The 19899-nt window shown below is 41.1% G+C and overlaps 1 protein-coding gene and 4 long non-coding RNA genes across 6 annotated transcripts; all 5 read right to left on the bottom strand.

The window, feature by feature from the left end:
- Window positions 1-4353: 4353 nt before the first annotated feature.
- LOC310738333 lies at window positions 4354-4706 on the bottom strand. The gene is made up of 2 exons (XR_014537050.1): window positions 4576-4706; window positions 4354-4399 (listed from the first exon to the last, which is right to left on the bottom strand). It is a non-coding gene; the product is annotated as an uncharacterized lncRNA (long non-coding RNA).
- A 3769-nt stretch (window positions 4707-8475) lies between these two features.
- LOC310738199 (uncharacterized protein) lies at window positions 8476-9726 on the bottom strand. 2 transcript variants are annotated; one of them, XM_083563202.1, is made up of 4 exons: window positions 9500-9726; window positions 9185-9278; window positions 8776-9013; window positions 8476-8644 (listed from the first exon to the last, which is right to left on the bottom strand). In XM_083563202.1, the coding sequence occupies exons 2-4, from the start codon at window positions 9236-9238 to the stop codon at window positions 8547-8549; spliced, it is 390 nt and encodes a 129-aa protein (XP_083419328.1). In that variant the 5' UTR covers window positions 9239-9278; window positions 9500-9726; the 3' UTR covers window positions 8476-8546. The 2 variants fall into 2 exon arrangements, 1 of the variants encoding a protein (XP_083419328.1); XR_014536987.1 differs by lacking the exon at window positions 9185-9278 and having other exon boundaries at window positions 8477-8644.
- A 4049-nt stretch (window positions 9727-13775) lies between these two features.
- Window positions 13776-14592, bottom strand: LOC310738308. The gene is made up of 3 exons (XR_014537026.1): window positions 14287-14592; window positions 13985-14138; window positions 13776-13861 (listed from the first exon to the last, which is right to left on the bottom strand). It is a non-coding gene; the product is annotated as an uncharacterized lncRNA (long non-coding RNA).
- A 3221-nt stretch (window positions 14593-17813) lies between these two features.
- Window positions 17814-18523, bottom strand: LOC310738285. The gene is made up of 3 exons (XR_014537002.1): window positions 18449-18523; window positions 18256-18354; window positions 17814-18144 (listed from the first exon to the last, which is right to left on the bottom strand). It is a non-coding gene; the product is annotated as an uncharacterized lncRNA (long non-coding RNA).
- A 237-nt stretch (window positions 18524-18760) lies between these two features.
- Window positions 18761-19862, bottom strand: LOC310738326. Its single transcript, XR_014537043.1, has 3 exons — window positions 19722-19862; window positions 19280-19470; window positions 18761-18936 (listed from the first exon to the last, which is right to left on the bottom strand). It is a non-coding gene; the product is annotated as an uncharacterized lncRNA (long non-coding RNA).
- Window positions 19863-19899: the final 37 nt, after the last annotated feature.

Genomic DNA, 19899 nt, shown 5'->3' with positions numbered 1-19899 from the left:
ACAGCTGACGCAGTGATACGGCAAGAGGAGGATTTTTTCACACGAACAAGGCATCGCTCGTTCTGGACAGCATGAGGGCTCACGTAACAGATTCTGTGAAAGAAGCCATCAAGAGGACAAACTCCATTCCAGCTGTGATTCCCGGGGGCATAACAAAGTATTCAGTGGGAGGTTTGGATGACAAGGGGGGAGAAATCCTTCACTAAAACGGGCCGAATGAGAAGAGCAACTTATGGACGAGTCTGCAAGTGGATCCTGACAGCGTGGAGCACGGTCAAAAAATCCACTATAATCAACGGGTTTCTAAAGTCTGCACTACTGTGTGTTGAAGAGGGCAGCACGAGCTCAGCGGGGAATTTGCCTTCAGATGAACATGAACAGAGCGACAATGAAAACGATTCTGAGGGAACATCAGATGAAGCAATTCTGAGGCTGTTCAACTCCGACCCTGAAGGAGATGACTTTACTGGTTTCAGTTCACAGGAGGACCATTGACTTTACTGGTAGGCTCCTGTTTTGTTACAAGCCGTGTTACAGGCACTGTCTTTCGTTAAAGCCTGTGTTAAGTTGTTTAGTTTCAGTGTAGGCTTATAGACAGGTGCGGCTTATTTATGTTAAAAATATATATTTTTTTTAAAATTCAGTGGGTGTGGCTTATACATGGGTGCGCTTTATAGTCCAGAAATTACGGTAGTTGATGCTTTTGTTACTTCTAGATTAGATTACTGTAACGCTTTACTGTCTGGGTGTGTGTGTAAGTGCAGAAATAAGCTTCAGTTAGTTCAGAATCCAGCAGCAAGAGTCCTCACTAGATCTAGGAAATATGACCACATCACTCGTGTTTTTATCATCTACACTGCTCTCAATTACATCTCACACTGATTATAAAATATTACTACTGACGTATAAAGCACTTAACGGTATCATTCTCCACGCCTACTTAGATCAAAAGGTGCTGGTTATCTGTTGGTTCCTCAAATAATGAAGACTACAGCAGGGGGCAGATCTTTTTCTTATAAAGCCCCACAGTTATGGAACAACCTTCCAATCAGTGTTCAGGACTCAGACACAGTCTCAGTGTTCAAGTCGAGGTTGAAAACACATTTATTCAGTCGAGTCTTTAATCAGTAGATTTTTCTTAGGTAAAGGCTCAGATCTGGAGGGAACATGCATATAGAGTGTTTGGTGAACTGGGATATTTGTATGCTGTCGTCCCCTCACATTCACACGTTCACTCGGGTTTGTTGACGGTGGTGTGGTGGGCCGTCTCTTATCCCAGAGATCCCTCATGTCTGTGTTTCCTTCTGCTTCTCCCTTGTAGTTATGCTGCCATAGCGAGTCTTGCCGGAGTCCAAACTGCACAGTGACAAAAACTTTCATACAACAAAATAAAGACACTTAATAATCCATATCCTTCTCTTCCCGTCACCCTCTCTCTCTCTCTCTCTCTCTCTCTCTCTCTCTCTCTCTCTCTCTCTCTCTCTCTCTCTCTCTCACTTTCTCTCACTTCTCTCTCTCTCTCTCTCTCTCTCTCTCTCTCTCTCTCTCTCTCTCTCTCTCTCTCTCTCACTTTCTCTCTCTCTCTCTCTCTCTCTCTCTCTCTCTCTCTCTTTCTCTCTCTCTCTCTCTTTAATAACAGAAACAAAACACACACTATATTTAAACATGTAATTTGTATTAACTATTACAATAAAGATAGATCTATTTTTGTACTTTATTATATGTATAACATGTGCTCACATGCTGAATCTAAACCTGCCCAGAGCTTTGCAGATATTTTGCTCTCCACTGCTGCTATTTCCTGTTCTTAATGAATTATTGAGGAAGTTGTGTATTAAGTGATTGATCTGTCGTTTGGCCTTTAGTTTTTCCTTCCATTTATTTCTCTCAGATTCCAAAGTTTCCTCCAGCAGAGCAACACGTTCCTCCAGTCGCTCTCTGTCTCTCATCAAATGATCTCTCTCATCCTTTGCAGTCTTCTTCTCTTCTTCACAGTAAATCAGGGAATCCTGGAGATCCCTGGTGGTTTGGAGCTGTGAGGTGATCATCTCCTCAATGTCTAGTTTGGTCTTCTTTTTTTCTTGCCTGAATTTATATTGCTCAAATTTTAAAGTTTCCTCCAGCTGAGCAACATGTTCCTCCAGTCGCTCTCGGTCTCCCATTAAATTATTTCTCTCATGCTTTGCAATCTTCTTCTCTTCTTCACAGTAAATCAGGGAGTTCTGGAGATCTCTGGTGGTTTGGAGTTGTGAGGTGATCATCTCCTCCATGTCTAGTTTGGCCTTCTCTTTTTCTTTCTCAAATTTATTTTGTACAAATTCCAAAGTCTCCTCCAGCTGGGCAACACGTTCCTCCAGTCGCTCTCGGTCTCTCATAAAATTTTCTCTTTCATGCTTTGCAATCTTCTTCTCTTCTTCACAGTGGTTCAGGGAATCCTGCAGCTCTCTGGTGGTTTGGCGCTGTAAGGTGATCATCTCCTCCATGTTTAGTTTGGCCTTCTCTTTTTCTTTCTCAAATTTATTTTGGACAAATTCCAAAGTCTCCTCCAGCTGAGCAACATGTTTCTCCAGTCGCTCTCGGCCTCTCATTAAATTAATTTTCTCTTCCTCACAATGATTTAGGGAATCCTGCAGATCCCTGGTGGTTTGGACCTGTCTAATGATCATCTCCTCCATGTCTAGTTTGGCCTTCTCTTTTTCTTTCTCAAATTTATTTTGTACAAATTCCAAAGTGGCCTCCAGCTGAGCAACACATTCCTCCAGTCGCTCTCGGTCTCTCATTAAATCTTTTTTCTCTTCCTCACAATGATTCAGGGAATCCTGCAGCTCTCTGATGGTTTGAAAGTGTATGGTGGTCATCTCCTCCATGTCTAGTTTGATCATCTCTTTTTCCTTTTCAAATGTATTTTGTTCAAAATTCAAAGTGGCCTCCAGCTGAGCAACACGTTGCTCCAGTCGCTCTCTGTCTCTCCTCAAATGATCTCTCTCATGATCTGCACACTTCTTTTCCTCAGAGTGATTCAGGGAATCCTGGAGCGCCCTGGTGGTCTTGAGCTGTAAGTTATTACTCGTCTTCATGACTCGCTTTTCCTTTTTTCTTTTCTTCTCCCAATAATTTCTCTCATATTTAAGAACGGCCTCCAGCTGAGCGACTTGTTCAGCCAGTTGTCTTCGTTCTCTAATCAAAATCTCTCTCTCATTCTTTGCAGTTTTCCGCTCTTCTTTACAGTAATTCAGGGAATCCTGAAGCTCCGTGATGGTCTGGAGCTGTAACTTGTTCCTCTCCTCCATGTCAAGTTTTGCCTTCTTTCCTTTCTCTCTTTTTAATGTGGCCTCCAACTGAGCAACACGTTCCTGCAGTTGTTTTTGTTCTCTTGCCCAGCTTTCTCTCTCACTTTCTACAATTTTCTCTTGTTCCTCATGGAGTTTCAGTGACGACGTCACATCTGTGCTCTCCTGCGCATGTGCTGAATGTTGCAGAATCATAAATGACCAGTAGGTGGCAGTGAGTTGTGTATTAGAGCTCACTGTCACAGCAGGTCATTAGAAGTAGTGGCGCTCTAATGACGTCATTAATAGCGAGGACAAGACACACAGCAGTTTGGGATTCTTTTATTGACTTTATTGATTAATTGATTTGGAGTATGATTGTGTTTCTGATCAAAGTAAGTTCATGTGTATGGAGTAAAAACAACCTGTACATTTCTCACTTCCAGACAGTATTATGAGATGTTCATCTGCTGGAAGTTCATGTTTAATGCTGCATGTTTTATAGGATTTATGAGCTGGAAGAAATGTCCAAACATCTCAATTCAACACTGAGTGATTTTTTTGGTAGATATTAGATCTTCTTAGATATTATTCTTTTTTTTAAATATCTGTGATTCAAATACACATTTATAAATATAAAGGCTTTTAGTGTATATTAGAGATTAGAACATAAACCGACACTAAAATTAAATACAATAAAAAAGTTATTAACTGAAATTAATCTGAAATTAAACATAAAAAAAAAATCTATCAGTACATTTAAAATTATAACAATATATAATAATAATAATAATAATAATAATAATAATAATAATAATAATAATAATAATGATATTATATGTTAAATACAGTGCAGTATTACAGCCTAAATATTTGAATTGATTTCAGATCAATTTTATTCATCCATTAAATAAATGGTGTCAGCGTCAGAGTCGTGTATTCACATGATCTGTTTCCAGGGTTTTCACAAACACAATTCTGTTATTAATGTTCTCTTTTCACAGCGCCGTCTCTTTTAGTTCTAATGAAAGTTCTCATGTATTAAGAGGGAATTTTATGAATGATCAATAATGAAACACCTTCATTACTGTTAGTTATTTACATATTTATTTACAGTAATAAAACTATTTCTGTAAAAAAGAGAAAGAAATAACAATAATTAAAAGCAAAATAAATAAAATGACAGCACGATGACCTGAAAGAGAAAAAAAGAGATGTGTTACTTTACATAATGTGTGTGTTTGACCGGTACACAGTGTGTGTTTAGTAAAGTTTTGTAGGACATTATGAGGACAGTATGACTTACGCTGTAGATGGAACCACTGCATGTTCCTGGATGGATGGAGGTAGGGCTTGGTGGGGCGGCTGCTCCCTGTCCACTGCTCAGCCATAGTGATACACAGTGACCTCCTGCTCACCAGCTTTCCATTCAACTCTCTGATGGCATTAGTGTCTTCATCCAGAGAGGAATATCAGACAAATCCAAAGCCTTTGCACCGTCCATTGTGCAGTACCACCTGTAGGAGTGAGTGAGGAGATACAGCAAGCAAAAACATGAGCATTACATCACTCTCATGTAGAAAACCATGAGAAATAACAAGCACTGTCTGTATCCCATTATATAAACAGAACAGCTGTGTTCTTTTATTATTAATGTTCTGGTCTCACTGGTGAATGAACAATGAAGCACTTTTATTTGAAAGGTAATTTTCTGAGAGCAGAAACTTGCTGCAAGTGTACACTGGTTCTGGTATAATAAAGGATCTGATCCTGAGTAAATACTTTATTGGGAAAGGAATAAAATATAGGGATTAGTGATTGTAAGTGACAGTTGCACTGGTGATGTTTCCATGAGGCAAGAACAAATCACGCAGGAGATTTTGATCCACACCGTAGTCGAGGTTCTTCACAAACAGTTCCACTTCCTACAGAAAACAGAACAAATTCAGCAACCAATGTTTGAGTGCATGTGTGTGTTTGTATTGCTGACTTCAATAATACACACTGATCAATCACTCAGTCTTCTTCTTCTTCTTCTTTCGGCTGCTCCCATTAGGGGTCGCCACAGCGGATCATCCGTCTCCATACCACCCTGTCCTCTATATCTGCCTCTTTTACACCAACTACCTGCATGTCTTCCCTCACCACATCCATGAACCTCCTCCTTGGCCTTCCTCTTTTCCTCCTACCTGGTGGCTCCATCTTCAGCATTTTTCTACCAATATAATTCATGTCCCTCCTCTGCACATGTCCAAACCATCTCAATCTCGCCTCCCTCACCTTGTCACCAAAACATCCTACATGTGCTGTCCCTTTAATAAACTCATTTCTAATCTTGTCCATCCTCATCACTCCCAACGAAAACCTCAACATCTTCAGCTCTGCTACCTCCAGCTCCACCTCCTGTTTTTTACTCAATGCCACTGTCTCTAATCCATACAACATCGCAGGTCTCACCACAGTCCTATAAACTTTCCCTTTCATTCTTGCAGATACTCTTCTATCACAAATCACTCCTGTCACTCTTCTCCACCCACTCCACCCTGCCTGCACTCTTTTCTTTACTTCCCTAACACACTCTCCATTACTTTGCACTGTTGACCCCAGGTACCTGAACTCCTCCACCTTCTCCACCTCTTCTCCCTGCAACCGCATCACTCCACTGCCCTCCCTCTCATTCACACACATGTACTCTGTCTTACTCCTACTGACTTTCATTCCCCTTCTCTCCAGCGCATATCTCCACCTCTCCAGGCTCTTCTCAACCTGCTCTCTACTCTCACCACAAATCACAATATCATCTGCAAACATCATAGTCCAGGGAGACTCCTGTCTGACCTCGTCCGTCAACCTGTCCATCACCACTGCAAACAGGAAAGGGCTCAGGGCCGATCCTTGATGCAGTCCAACCTTCACCCTGAACCAGTCTGTCGTACCTACTGCACACTTTACTGCCGTCACACTGTCCTCATACATGTCCTGCACCACCCTCACATACTTCTCTGACACACCTGACTTCCTCATACAATACCACAACTCCTCTCTCGGCACCCTGTCGTACGCTTTCTCTAAATCCACAAATACACAATGCAGCTCCTTCTGTCCTTCTCTATACTTCTCCATCAACATCCTCAAAGCAAATAAGGCATCTGTGGTGCTCTTCCTCGGCATGAAACCATACTGTTGCTCACAGATGGTCACCTCTTCTCTCAGCCTGGCTTCCACTACTCTTTCCCATAACTTCATGGTGTGACTGATCAACTTAATTCCCCTGTAGTTACTGCAGGTCTGCACATCTCCCTTATGCTTAAAGATCGGTACCAGCACACTCCTTCTCCATTCCTCAGGCATCCTCTCCCCTTCCAGAATCCTGTTAAACAATCTGGTTAAAAACTCCACTGCCATCTCTCCTAAACATCTCCACGCTTCTACCGGTATGTCATCTGGTCCAACCGACTTTCCATTCTTCATCCTCTTAATCGCTGCTCTCACTTCCTCCTTACTAATCCTATCTACATCCTGCTTCACCAACTCCACATCCTCCAACCTTCTCTCTCTCTGATTTTCCTCATTCATCAGCTGCTCAAAATACTCCCTCCATCTTCTCAACACACTCTCTTCACTAGTCAACACATTTCCCTCTCCATCCTTTATTGCTCTAACTTGCAGTACATCCTTCCCAGCTCGGTCCCTCTGCCTGACCAATCGGTATAAATCCTTTTCTCCTTCCTTAGTGTCCAACCTCTTATACAGCTCCTCATATGCCTTTTCCTTGGCTTTCGCCACATCCCTTTTAACCTGCTGCCGCATCTCCTTGTACTCCTGCCTACTCTTCTCATCACTCTGTCGATCCCACTTCTGTTTTGCCAATCTCTTTCCCCTAATGCTCTCCTGCACTTCCTCATTCCACCACCACGTCTCCTTGTCTTGCTTTCTATTTCCAGATGTCACACCAAGTACTTTTCTAGCTGCCTCCCTCATCACTCCTGCAGTAGTTGCCCAATCATCCGGCACCTCTTCACCACCACCAAGCCCCTGTCTGACCTCTTCCCTGAACCTCACACTACACTCTTCCTCCTTCAGTTTCCACCATCTTATTCTTCTTTCAAACCTTACTTTCCTCCTCTTCTTCTTCGCCTCCAAAACCATCCTACAGACCACCATCCGATGCTGTCTAGCTACACTGTCCCCCGCCAACACCTTACAGTCTCCAATCTCCTTCAGGTTGCATCTCCTACACAGAACATAATCCACCTGTGTGCACCTTCCTCCACTCTTATACGTCACCCTATGATCCTCCTTCTTCTTAAAATACGTGTTCACCACTGCCATTTCCATCCTTTTAGCAAAATCTACCACCATCTGCCCTTCCACATTCCTCTCCTTAAAACCATACCTACCCATCACCTCCTCATCACCTCTGTTCCCTTCACCTACTTGCCCATTAAAGTCTGCCCCAATCACCAATCGTTCTTTCCTAGGTACACCATCTACCACTTCATCTAATTCACTCCAGAATCTTTCTTTCTCCTCCATCTCACAGCCAACTTGTGGAGCATAGGCACTGATGACATTTATCATCATCCCTTCAACTTCCACCTTCACGATCATCACCCTATCAGAAACTCTCTTCACCTCAACTACACTCTTACTGTATGCTTCTTTCAGAATCACCCCTACACCATTTCTCTTCCCATCCACACCATGGTAAAACAGTTTAAACCCACCTCCAATGTTCCTGGCCTTACTCCCTTTCCACTTGGTCTCCTGAACACACAACACATCTACCTTTCTCCTCTCCATCATATCAGCTATCTCTCTCCCTTTACCCGTCATAGTACCAACATTTAAAGTACCAACCCGAACCTCTACTCTCCTACACTGCTCCTTTTCCTGCCGTCTCTGTAGACGCCTTCCTCCTCTCCTTCTCCTCCTTCGGCCAACAGTAGCCCAATTTCCACCGGTACCCTGTCGGCTAACGATACCTGTGGCGGTCGTTGTTAACCCGGGCCTCGACCGATCCGGTATGAAATTCTCATTTGTGATCCGCATATTTGATTTGGCACATGTTTTACGCTGGATGCCCTTCCTAACGCAACCCTCCCCATTTACCCGGGCTTGGGACCGGCACTAAGAGTACACTGGCTTGTGCCCCCCTAATGGCTGGGTTTGATCAATCACTCAGTATTAACCAATTATTACATGTGACCAAACACAGCTGTGACCAAAACCTGCTCCAGATCATGAAAGTCTCTATAAAACACACTGGAAATAGAATCAGAACAGTACCTGTGTGTCCAGTCTGAGAGGCTGCGGTGTGAATCGCCTGTTCCACTGCTGCTGGTTTTCTTTTCCAGGATCTGCAACTGGAACATCTGTAGATGCAGACAATCATCTCATGTAAGCATCCATTCAGAAGGTAAATTTTGCTAACATTAATAGTTCTCTTCTGTTTTAAATCTTTAACTGCACTTAACACAAAACTAATCGGACGGCTTTGACTCACTCTGTGGATGGATGTTCTTGTTGGCGTTGGGTCTTGGGTCTGGGCAGGGTTTTGAAGGTGAGATGGTTTCTACCTTCATGCCGTGACTTCGTCCCTGGGTGGTCTGAGAGGGACTTAAGTACACAGTCCTGCTGCCCAGCACCCTGCCGTTTATCTCCATGATGTCTGCTCGAGCCTCATCAGGAGATGAAAACGTCACATACCCGATGCCTTTTGAGCGTCCGTTCTCCATCATGACCTGTACGGGACAGCGAGCAGAAACACAAAGCAAAGAACGCACATCAAACGTGTTAAAGGTTCACAATATCAGAGCTCTCCACATTCAGAAAATACTCCAGCTGAGTACGGGGAGGAAACCCCAAGTTACTGGGAAAGAAGGAAAATGTAAGGATCAGTAGTTATAAATGACGTGTGCAGTGAGGACAGTCCCAAATCTCAGGAACGCTTCATACACGTCCGTCATCCACAGTACAGTCCAGATTTCTCAGCAGCAGTGTGACTGTCTACAGAACAACAACATGCAGTGTGTTCATCACTTCATTTACATTTCTTTAGGTAAAAAAAAGAAAAAACAGGAAACATTTAGCATTGGACTTTTGAGTAAGTTGTGCTGTGTGATTCATGATAATCAGATTTATGGTGAGACATAAACACCTTCAACAAAGTCAGACTCATAAATAATAATTTACCTGATTATCTACACACAGTTTCTACATTTTCTCACATTCTCTAAAGTCTCCAAAAGTCCGAAGGACTTCAGTCTGTTCTTTTTTGATTCTCCATCATCTGCTTCTCCACCTTCTGCTTCTCCACCTTCTGCCTCTCCACCTCTAAAGAAGTGTCAGATAGAGATGGGTTATATATAACATTCAACATGCGCCCAATATTACAAGAAGAGTATCTGTTCTTGATGAAGCCTGTCTGGTCAGGTGAAATAACACAAGGCAGAACTTTCTCCAGATTTACCAGATGGCAGACTTGCTATGGCTGTTTCTGTATCAGATATAAACTCACTTATAGTAGGAATACATACATTTTTGAAAAAGGTCAAGTCAAGTTTATTTGTATAGCGCTTTTCACAACAGACATTGTCTCAAAGCAGCTTTACAGAAAACAACAGTGAAGGTGAATGGTGTGCGTTTGTCCCTGATGAGCAGCCGTGGCGACAGTGGCAAGGAAAAACTCCCTTAGATGATATGAGGAAGAAACCTTAAGAGGAACCAGACTCAAAGGGGAACCCATCCTCATATGGGTGACATCAAAAGTTTGGTCATAAATCTTTCAACAATACAGAACAATTTGTGATCATCATAGATCCAGCATCAGCTTCTCCATGCCAGGGCCTTTAAACACTCGGCATCTACTTCTCCATGATCATCCATAGGTCCATAATCTTCACGAGGTGGGACGTGACTGGAGCTGGCCAAACCTCAGGATGCCTCGGGATGGGGAGAGAAAGAGAAGCAGTGGAGAGGAATTAGCGTAGCTGCTGTTCATGATATTAACAGCACAAGTTGATAATGTGCATGTGATCAGATGTTCTGGAGCACAAGGTTATGATGTGATGTGTGTGATGTGTGTTATGTGTAGGCTTTGCTAAAAAGATATGTTTTTAATCTACACTTAAACTGGGAGAGTGTATCTGAGCCCCGAACACTGTCAGGAAGACTATTCCAGAGTTTAGGAGCTAAATGTGAAAATGCTCTACCGCCTTTAGTGGACTTTGCTATTCTAGGAACTACTAGAAGCCCAGAGTTTTGAGATCTCAGGGAGCGTGACGGATTGTAGCGTGTTAAGAGACTGGATAGATACATGGGAGCCAAACCATTTAGTGCTTTATAAGTGAGTAGCAGTAGTTTGTAGTCTATTCGAAACTTAATAGGAAGCCAATGTAGGGACGATAAGATTGGGGTTATATGATCGTATTTTCTTGACCTAGTAAGAACTCTTGCTGCGGCATTCTGAACTAACTGAAGCTTGTTTATTAATGATGCAGGACATCCACCTAGTAATGCATTACAGTAGTCTATTCTAGAGGTCATAAACGCATGGACGAGCTTCTCTGCATCAGATATAGATAACATATTTCTTAGCTTAGAAATATTTCTAAGGTGAAAGAAGGCTGTTTTTGTAACTTGATTGATGTGATTTTTAAAAGATAAGTTGCTGTCTAAAATAACTCCCAGGTCTTTTACCGTTGAACTAGTAGTTACAGAACAACCGTCTAAATGCAGGCTGAGATGCTGGAGCTTCTGTGTACTATTTTTTGGGCCGATGAGCAAAATCTCCGTTTTATCAGAATTTAATAGCAGAAAGTTATGGGTCATCCAATCTCTTATTTCTTCAACACACTCAGTTATGCGAGCTAATTGAGCTGTATCGCCTGGTTTGGATGAAATATATAGCTGGGTATCATCAGCATAACAATGGAAGCTAATTCCATGCCTTCTAATAATATTTGCTAATGGAAGCATGTATATTGTAAAAAGCAGGGGTCCCAGAACTGACCCTTGTGGCACGCCATAATTTAGAAAGGCCTCTAATGTTGAAGTGTCAGCAGATAAAGGAGCAGTATATAGTGATTTATAACACTGGAAGAAACAGCCATTGATTGTTTAATTATCAGTACACTTTGTATCATGATCATTTAAATTTCTGGTATACAGAATCTATCCTACTGCAAGTGTGTGCTACTTACACTTTTATGAGGACGTTTTTGGAGCTCATTTTCATATACTGTATTCTGTACGTCTACACTAACGTACTTTACAAAGGCTTTAACGAAAGACACATTACACACGGTGTAACGGGTGAAATATGTTGCGCTTCCTTTAGGAGCAGAGCGGTATTTTGGAAAAAAAGACCGGCACTGCACACTTCTGGTATTACTGCATGTGTGGAGACTGAGGATGATGTCCTTTTTTTTTTCTGATGCTCATTTCTAAGTTTCTTTGACTAACCCGTAACGCTGTTGCAAACAAAAATAAAAAGCATGAGTTTTGGAAACCTGTCTGTGCTTATATGATCTCTGTTGTAACTGGAGTTAGCGAGCTCTCCCTTCACCCAGACTCAACGTGTTACAACGGCTTGTATCTAAACAGTAGCCGACCAAGAAAGTCATTGTTCACTGTCTTCCTCCTTTCTTTCACAACTACAGTGGTACCTTGACCTACGAGTGCATTAATGTACGAGTTTTCCGAGGTACGAGCGGTCACTCGGTCGATTTTTTTGCTTTGTTACGCCAGCAAAAAATTGAGGTAGGAGCTCGAGACGCCGCTGCTAGATGACGAAGCGAAGCCAGAAAGCGAAGATTGTGACGAAAATTAAGATAAGCAAAGAAGAAAAAGTACAAATTTTAAAGTTTAGGGATACGTAGTGTACAGGAGTGATAGTAAAAAAACGAGTTTTCCCTCCGCCTCTGCTTATCGCCTTTACCCCCCTCCACACACACACACACACACACACACACACACACACACACACACACACACAGGAGATGTGGCGTTTTCTGTGGCGTGCCATTTTAAGTATTTTTAATATGGAAAACTGATTTGATGTGCGAGCAAATTGAGATACGAGCTTGTCCACGGAATGAATTAAACTCGTAGGTCAAGGTACCACTGTATTTCTCTGGGTTGTTTATCTTTTGGCATCGTCGTGCGATGTTTTTCTCCCGATGCTGTGCAGCTCAGAACACAGGTGAGGTGCGTTTTTTTCGTTTGCGTTTGGAAATTTCATTGGTCTAATGTTATGGGGTTCAGTTTTTTGGCTTAAAGTTTGTAAAAAGAAAAGTAGCGGCTTATAGTCCGAAAAATACGGTATAAGCAAGTGCTCTCTTAACATGTGCTCAGTTAAAGATTACAGGCTTTAACTTGAAACTTTTCCAAAGCCGAGTATTACATAAGCAGCAGCAAAAGCTTACTAAACCACACACACAAACTTTAATATCACTACTGCAAAATCCCAGTGAATACGCTGCCAATGACACAGCACAACACTGCTCTATTAAAAAAATGTAATAAAAAAATCTAAATAATTTTGGTATCCTATGTTTTTTAGCGTAATTTAAAATTGCACACAGTCCAGAAACACAGCAGATTCGTTATTGATACTGGAAATGCAAAACATGGGAATATGTGATCATTTTTTCCCATGTATACAATCTAAAATTCTTTTCAAGCTGGCATTGGAAATGTACAATGATCAGAAAGATGAATGATTAATTGATTTACTGCGAGGCCTAAATCAAAAGGTAGAGACTTAATGCATATTCAATATGCTACATTAAAGGTATAATAGTGTACAACTTTGCAGGATGGTAATTAGAACAATCCCGAACAATGAAAATGCTCTACAATGGCGTCTTTGGTTGTTTACCTTGGCCTTCTTAAAGTCCATCTCTTTGCCGGCGGTCGTGAGGAGAATAGAGAGGCACTCGAGACTTTCCTCGTCATTTTGTGTCAGCAGTTTCACCACGCAGTTATAAATGATGGACTCGGTCAACATCCGCAACTTAAACAGCTCCCCGATGAACTTGACGTTTCCCTTGGTTTTTCTGCGAGCTTTGTTTTTTGCCTTCTCCAGCTCATCCTGAAGCCCCACACGATTACTGGCCTGGAAAAGACAATCGTTATCGTCATAAAAACAAAAAATCTGTGCAATTAAAAAAATACAAATATTACACATGAAGATACCATAGAAATTTTACAGAAGGACGGGTTCAAGCCTGATAACAGATGATCCACTTTGGATAATTTACATTGCTTTTGGGTTTTTTGGCCATGGGCACGTTTAACTAAAAAGAGAAATAAGAAGAAAATTCCAGTTAGAATCACAAATAGGCTTAAATGAACTAAAACATAAAGAAGGATATGTAATGTTTTACCTACCGCAGCCAGAGACTTACACATGATCCCGTACCCCACGGAGAAGTTGGGCTTATCAATAGCTTTCTCAAAAATCAGGTCGACGACACCCTTAACTCGCTCCCCTGTGTCGATGTGGAGCTCTTTCACCTGCTTCATCAGCTGATTGAACATCTCTGCCGTCAGTTTGTTAAGGATACCGGCACCGTCCGGAAAAGCTCCTGCACAACACACAACATCAGCACGACTGTATTTTAAATTCATATCTGCATCCAACAGACCAATTTATTGCAATGTAGATCTTTCTGCAACGACAGTGTGCAACTGCAGAGTCATGTGCTAACCTCAGTTTTCTGGGTTTCGGGGTCCTCTGTGGAATTCCTTCTTTTCATGGAAGGCTTCCAGGCATCCTCAGCCTTCTTCAACTCCACCTCTTCATTCATAGCACATTCAAAAGGAACTTGCAGGGTGGAGGCCCCTCCAAATTGCATTCGGTTGCTAAAAGGGCAAACGTTATAAAGCAAAAAAAGAAGGCAAAATATTTAAGCTATTACTGATATAATTTATATATTACTAATGATCTGTGAAACAATATTCCTTATTTGGTTTTAAAGTTAAAATAAAGCCCACATGTCAGGAGGCTTACCTTGTGTAGCACCACATCAGGTATGGATGGAAGCCCCTCTGGCTTCTGCATACAATCAGGCATGAACTGGATGCTCAAAAGAAAGTTTCTACTATATTGTATCCTCTTATTCTCCTTCTCAGGCTCTGAGGAAGGAACGAGTGGGTTCGTTCTTCGGCGGCTCGGCTTCCTGCGCTTCGATCTCATCTGCTGGTGTTTCTGCTGAAGCCAGATGCTCCACAATCACAGGAGACACACTGGAATTCTCGACTGTGGTTAAGACTGGCTCAAGGTCAAAGTCAGACTGCTGGAAAGCGAGCTCTGGCTTATCCTAACACACAAACACACCCAATTAATAATAAAACACCAGGATTACTGTGAATTTGTAGTGTAAATGTAGGTTTCACACATTCACCGAAGTGAACGACAGCATTTCTATCTTTATATATAGTTATTTAAAGAAATACTCCAGTGTTGGCACCTGGCTTTGGTGTGACGGCTTGTGCAGGACCGGGCTCACATGAGTAAAAAATAGTGGAAAAGGGAAGTGGTAATACAGGCAAATATAAGGAGGAAGGCTGGTGAGCTATTCGCCAGAAGAATCTGCTTCCTCTATGAATGCGTGTGTGACTGTTACCTGCAGAGGCATAGGGACGGAAAAGACATTTCCTACTGGCAGAGTGGGCTTCCGACTCCTGCCAGCTTCTGATATGATCTCCTCTGTGATGTCCTTGTTGTCCTGGTTAGCATCTCGGACAACGATCTTAATGAGAAATAAATAGCACATGATCAGAGATAAATAGGTTCATTACTCAGTAAATGAACCAGTACTGAAACAAAGAGTAAGCACACGCACCGTTTTCCTCTTCCTTTCCTCTTTTGGTGCACCAGTGCTGGAGTGAACGATACCTGGGCGGGCCGTGTTGTAGGTGCGCTGGACCTGGGCAGAGAAACACGCAGAGTTGAGGTGCTGGGAGCGTTAGATTCAACCCAGGAATTTATCTGGGACGAGTGAGCGTCCGTCCGGGATGTTTCCAGCGCCGCTTTCCGCTCTCACAGCTGGGCATGCTTTGCTTGTTTGTCTAAAACCTCCATCTTCAACTCCACCGTTTGCAACTCGAACGAGTCCTCAACTGTGCTCAAAGACAGACACACAGCCGGCATAGTGCTTATAATAGCAGATAGAGTTAAGATACAGAGATGTGATAAAGTGAGAGGGAATGAATATAATCAACACTAGTGATAGTCGAGTTAACTAACTACAGGCACAAGACAGAAAGACAAAAACAATTTAGGATTATTAAAAGAGGAAAAAAGGAGAGATAAATAGTAAAGTTTGTTTAAAAACGCAGAGAGAAATACAAGTCAAACACAGGAAGCTACGTCACAGGAAGCCTGCAAGCAGAGAGTCTCCTTTCCATGTCATGACCTGCCCCCATCCTGCTGCCACCTAAAAAGAGAAATAACTAACAACAATCTGCACTTACTTTATCTTTAATACAAATTTACAATAAATACATTTACAAATAAATACATAAATACAATATAAAAATAATAAATTGGCAATTCACACCACAAACAAATTAAATACATTTTTCACTACAAAGTCATTTTCCTAAAAACAGACCTTTCTTGCTTTGTTTAATGCAAAGTCATCAATTACATCATCGTTGCAAATCTGACCAGCACTTGTATGGTTGATGTTTATGACAGCGAGGCTGCTGAGGTGCTCTTGTGACATGGTGGATCTCAGGTATGATTTCATTAGTTTCAGTTTTAAAAAGCTTCTTTCTGCTTCAGCTACAGTAACTGGAAGTGTAAGACAAAGTCTCTCTGTGTGTGTGTGTGTGTGTGTGTGTGTGTGTGTGTGTGTGTGTGTGTGTGTGTGTGTGTGTGCGTGCGCGTGCATGGTCATGGTATGAGGTGTTGATATTTAGTGCTGTGTAGAGGAAGATGAAGGTTGTTATCCGTCTCACCAAATCAGTTTAGCACACCTGCTGCTGTGGACTTTAATTGAAGTTAATTCTTCAAGAAAAAAGCTTGTTCACGTGAAAGAAAAGTGTCAATGATTTTCTTTAGTTTTAAAGTAGAAAAAGTTTAGTAAAAACCTACCGTAATTTCCAGACTATTAAGCACACCCAAATATATATATATAATAAATAATAAGCCGCACACACTGAATGTTTATTTTGAACATAAATAAGCTGCACCTGTCTATAAGCCGTAAATGAACTTTACACAGGCTTTAATGAAAGACAGTGTTTGTTACACGGCTTGTATCTAAACAGAAGCCTTATTTTAAATTGTTTCCAGTGAAACTATAAAATATAGGTGCTGTCTGGGTCACATTATAAATGAAACACAAACAGTAAGAATAATTACATCTGGTCTTCCTGCACATAAATGTCTTTATTTAAACACTTCTTTATCATACAGTACTGTTTAATCTTCCACTTCATTTAAAAAAGTGTTCGATGTCCAGTAGATGGCAGTAATGTTCTTCTAAACTTTAGCTCCTTCTAGTGGTATCACGATGAATTACACTGTACTACACTTTTAAAGGGAATTTTACATCAAATGTTGCTTTTTTTTTAAATAAACCAAGTTATAAACAAACATTACCAAATTAACAACTTCGAATTACAAATAACACAAATACCCACATTTTACACAACTATATAGTCAAATATTGTTAAAACGTATCATGTGACTCAAAAATGAGATGTTACAAAATCTCGGATCTCTGGAAACCCAGACATTATTACACTATTAAAAACTTTTAGAATAGACTTTAAATCAGAATATTAAAGAATAAAAGAATATTTTCCTCATCTGTGCTTCATGCAATCTTAAATAAAACAATTTTTTTACTGTCCACTTTTTCTTTTCTTTTTTATTTCTTGTAAACAGAGCTTAGTTATCACGAGCTGAAAAGAGCTGCATTCCACTTCCTGCCAGGTGTCACAGTGCACGTCACATCATGAGGTTGTTCGTCATTCATGGTGAGATGTTCAGATCTGCATAGATCACTTTCTAAATGTGTGAGAGATCAGTGGAAAGATTTTGGGCCCTGGATAAAAGAATGTAAGGAAACAACATGCTGGGAACCGAATCTCAGACCCCACTGTAATGTAGAACACAAACACACTGTATGACATTAAATCAGTTCACATTTATTAACAACATCACGACTTCCCAAGCCATGGCATAATGACACCAGACTCTTTCTCCAAATAATTATAGAGGATCCTCACATACACAAAGCTTCTGTGTCTAAACTGCAATTTGTACAACAGGTAAAATTCTTGGGGCATCTGATATCAGAACAATGTAAAACTTTAAAGAAAAAAAAAAGAGGCAGGCGGTGATTGAGGGGCAGTAATTGAATGCTCTCTGTGATGAAGAGACATTAGACGACATGACTGAAATTTAAAATCTTTATTTCTTTAAATAAAACTTTAAATTAGAATTTATTATAAATTTAAGATGGTGAAACAACATGCACACTAAAATACATGAAACGTTCGAATTTCACCATCTTCCTCTATTCATGAATCATTTTCCATCTCTTCAAGTTGCTTAAACAGATCCTCGAAGCTGTCGATGTCAAAGACTGGTACCGAATCCAGGATCTCTGTGCTGTTGTGGGGGTCTTCAGAATGTACAAAGTTTTAGAGATAAATCACCATTATGATCTTTGTGACTCGGTCTGACGACAAAGGAAGCTGATTTGCATAATGCATTTGATGACGGCTGGGGGGACGCGCTGTGTGCTGTTTTTCCTCCATGATTCCAAAGTCTTCAGAGCTGCTTCAGGGTTGCTGGGTGCCAGATCATGAATGGCATAGATGACTGAGAGCTGCACTTCCCATGGCATACCTGCACACAACATCCAACACAAAATTAGGACTTGCTGAAGCACAAAACAAAAAATCAGAGAATAAAGATAAAGATAGATAAAAACATCTTTAATTGATGCTTTAGAAATACCTTTTGAGAGTTGTTGTGTTACAAACTGATTAATGCTTTTTGCCAGAATTTGAAATGACATTGGCAGGTTCTCCTTAAGTCCTAGTTGACCAAGTCGCCCTGTTTGAGAAGGACAAAGACCACAAGTAAAAAGCTGAAGAATCCAGAAATAATGTGAGATGTTGCTCTGAAACAGGATTTACAGTAAACTTACCAAGTAGCCTGAAAACTGCTGCTACACAGACGTCTCGGAACGGTGTTTGCTCTGTTCTTGCTTGCCTCAGCCAAGTGGTCAGGATCAGCCAAAGATCCTTTCTAGTAAATAAAAAAGAGGAGAAATGGATATGTTGAGGGCCTTTGTGGTGGTTATGGAGCAGCCATTGTGGTTTTACGATCAATTATGATTTTATACAAGAATGGGAACTTGCAATGTTTCAAACAACCACTAGAACTTTGACCCTTAATAGAAAAAGTCAGAAATAAGAACTAGGTCTTAAAGGTAATGATGCTTTATAATGTACTTTACATCACTGAGAAAGCCGGGGGCAGAGCACTGGGTCAGCCATGACTACAGCACCCCTGGAGCACAGAGAGTTATGGGTCTTGCTCAAGGGCCTAAAAGTGGAACTTGGTGATCCTGGGGCTTGAACCCCCGACCTTCCGATCAGTAATCCAAAGCCTTCACCACTGAGCTACCACTTCCTAAAAAAATACCCTCTCATGGTAAAATACTTACAGCTAAAGTTACAGATTTCTCTCTGACTGTGTGAGCACTGATCCTGGAAACTTTATTTATAAATGCAAAATAGAAATTTCCTCACAGAAACATCACTATATCAACAATTACCCAATTTTTCCCTCTGAGATCTTATTGTGTTAAAGATAAGATATAAAAATGGCGCCTAAATATCAACTTTGCGACCGAAATCCTCTCAGCGCTGATGTTATAGAAAACAAATCGGTCATTTCTGATCATTTGGATTCAAAAGTTCAAGTATTAAAAAGCTGAGAATGAAATATGTTGAAGATGTTTTGCATTCAGTACCGTATAATATTGGTAATGGTCCAAGTCCAGCCCAGTTGTGCACACAGAAGATCCAGACTAAAGATGTAGTTCCAGGTAGCAGGGCAGAGATCATAACCATACCAGCTGTTCTTCAGGAACCTCAGACTGCTGTCTTCCAGAAAAGACTTCATGGTGCTGGTGATCATATTGTAGATGTTTCTCGGAGGCTCCTGGCAAAAAAATGCATTATTATTTAATACCCAGTGCAATAAAACACTGTTTGAGTGACAGCATAGTTCAACATAAATGTACAAAGAATTTGTGCCACTAGAGTACACTGATACTTGAAAATCAAAAGTAGATTAAGAAGGCAGTAAAATACATGAAAAGTCCAGTTAAAAAAAAAGATGCTTGATGACAGTTCTGGCCTGCCAGTAATAAACATTGACACTGAGAGGAACACTAAAGATCAACAACTTACCTCATCCCAGCGCAGATAGTTGCTGAGCAAGTAAAATATCTTTCCCTTTGCTTTCAGGTTGCTCACTACGTGAATTGATCGGCATAAAGAACTTTCATGGGACAAAATACTCGGCCATGCTGTGATCATGACCATAATCACTTTGGGGGCTTTAAGAAAGTCTGCAAAGCAACAAAAC

Source organism: Silurus aristotelis (assembly GCF_946808225.1).
Source record: "Silurus aristotelis genome assembly, chromosome: 15".
In the NCBI taxonomy this organism is placed as follows: domain Eukaryota; kingdom Metazoa; phylum Chordata; class Actinopteri; order Siluriformes; family Siluridae; genus Silurus; species Silurus aristotelis.
The sequence above is the reverse complement of the archived record's forward strand: the minus strand, read 5'-3'. Positions and strand labels throughout refer to the sequence as shown.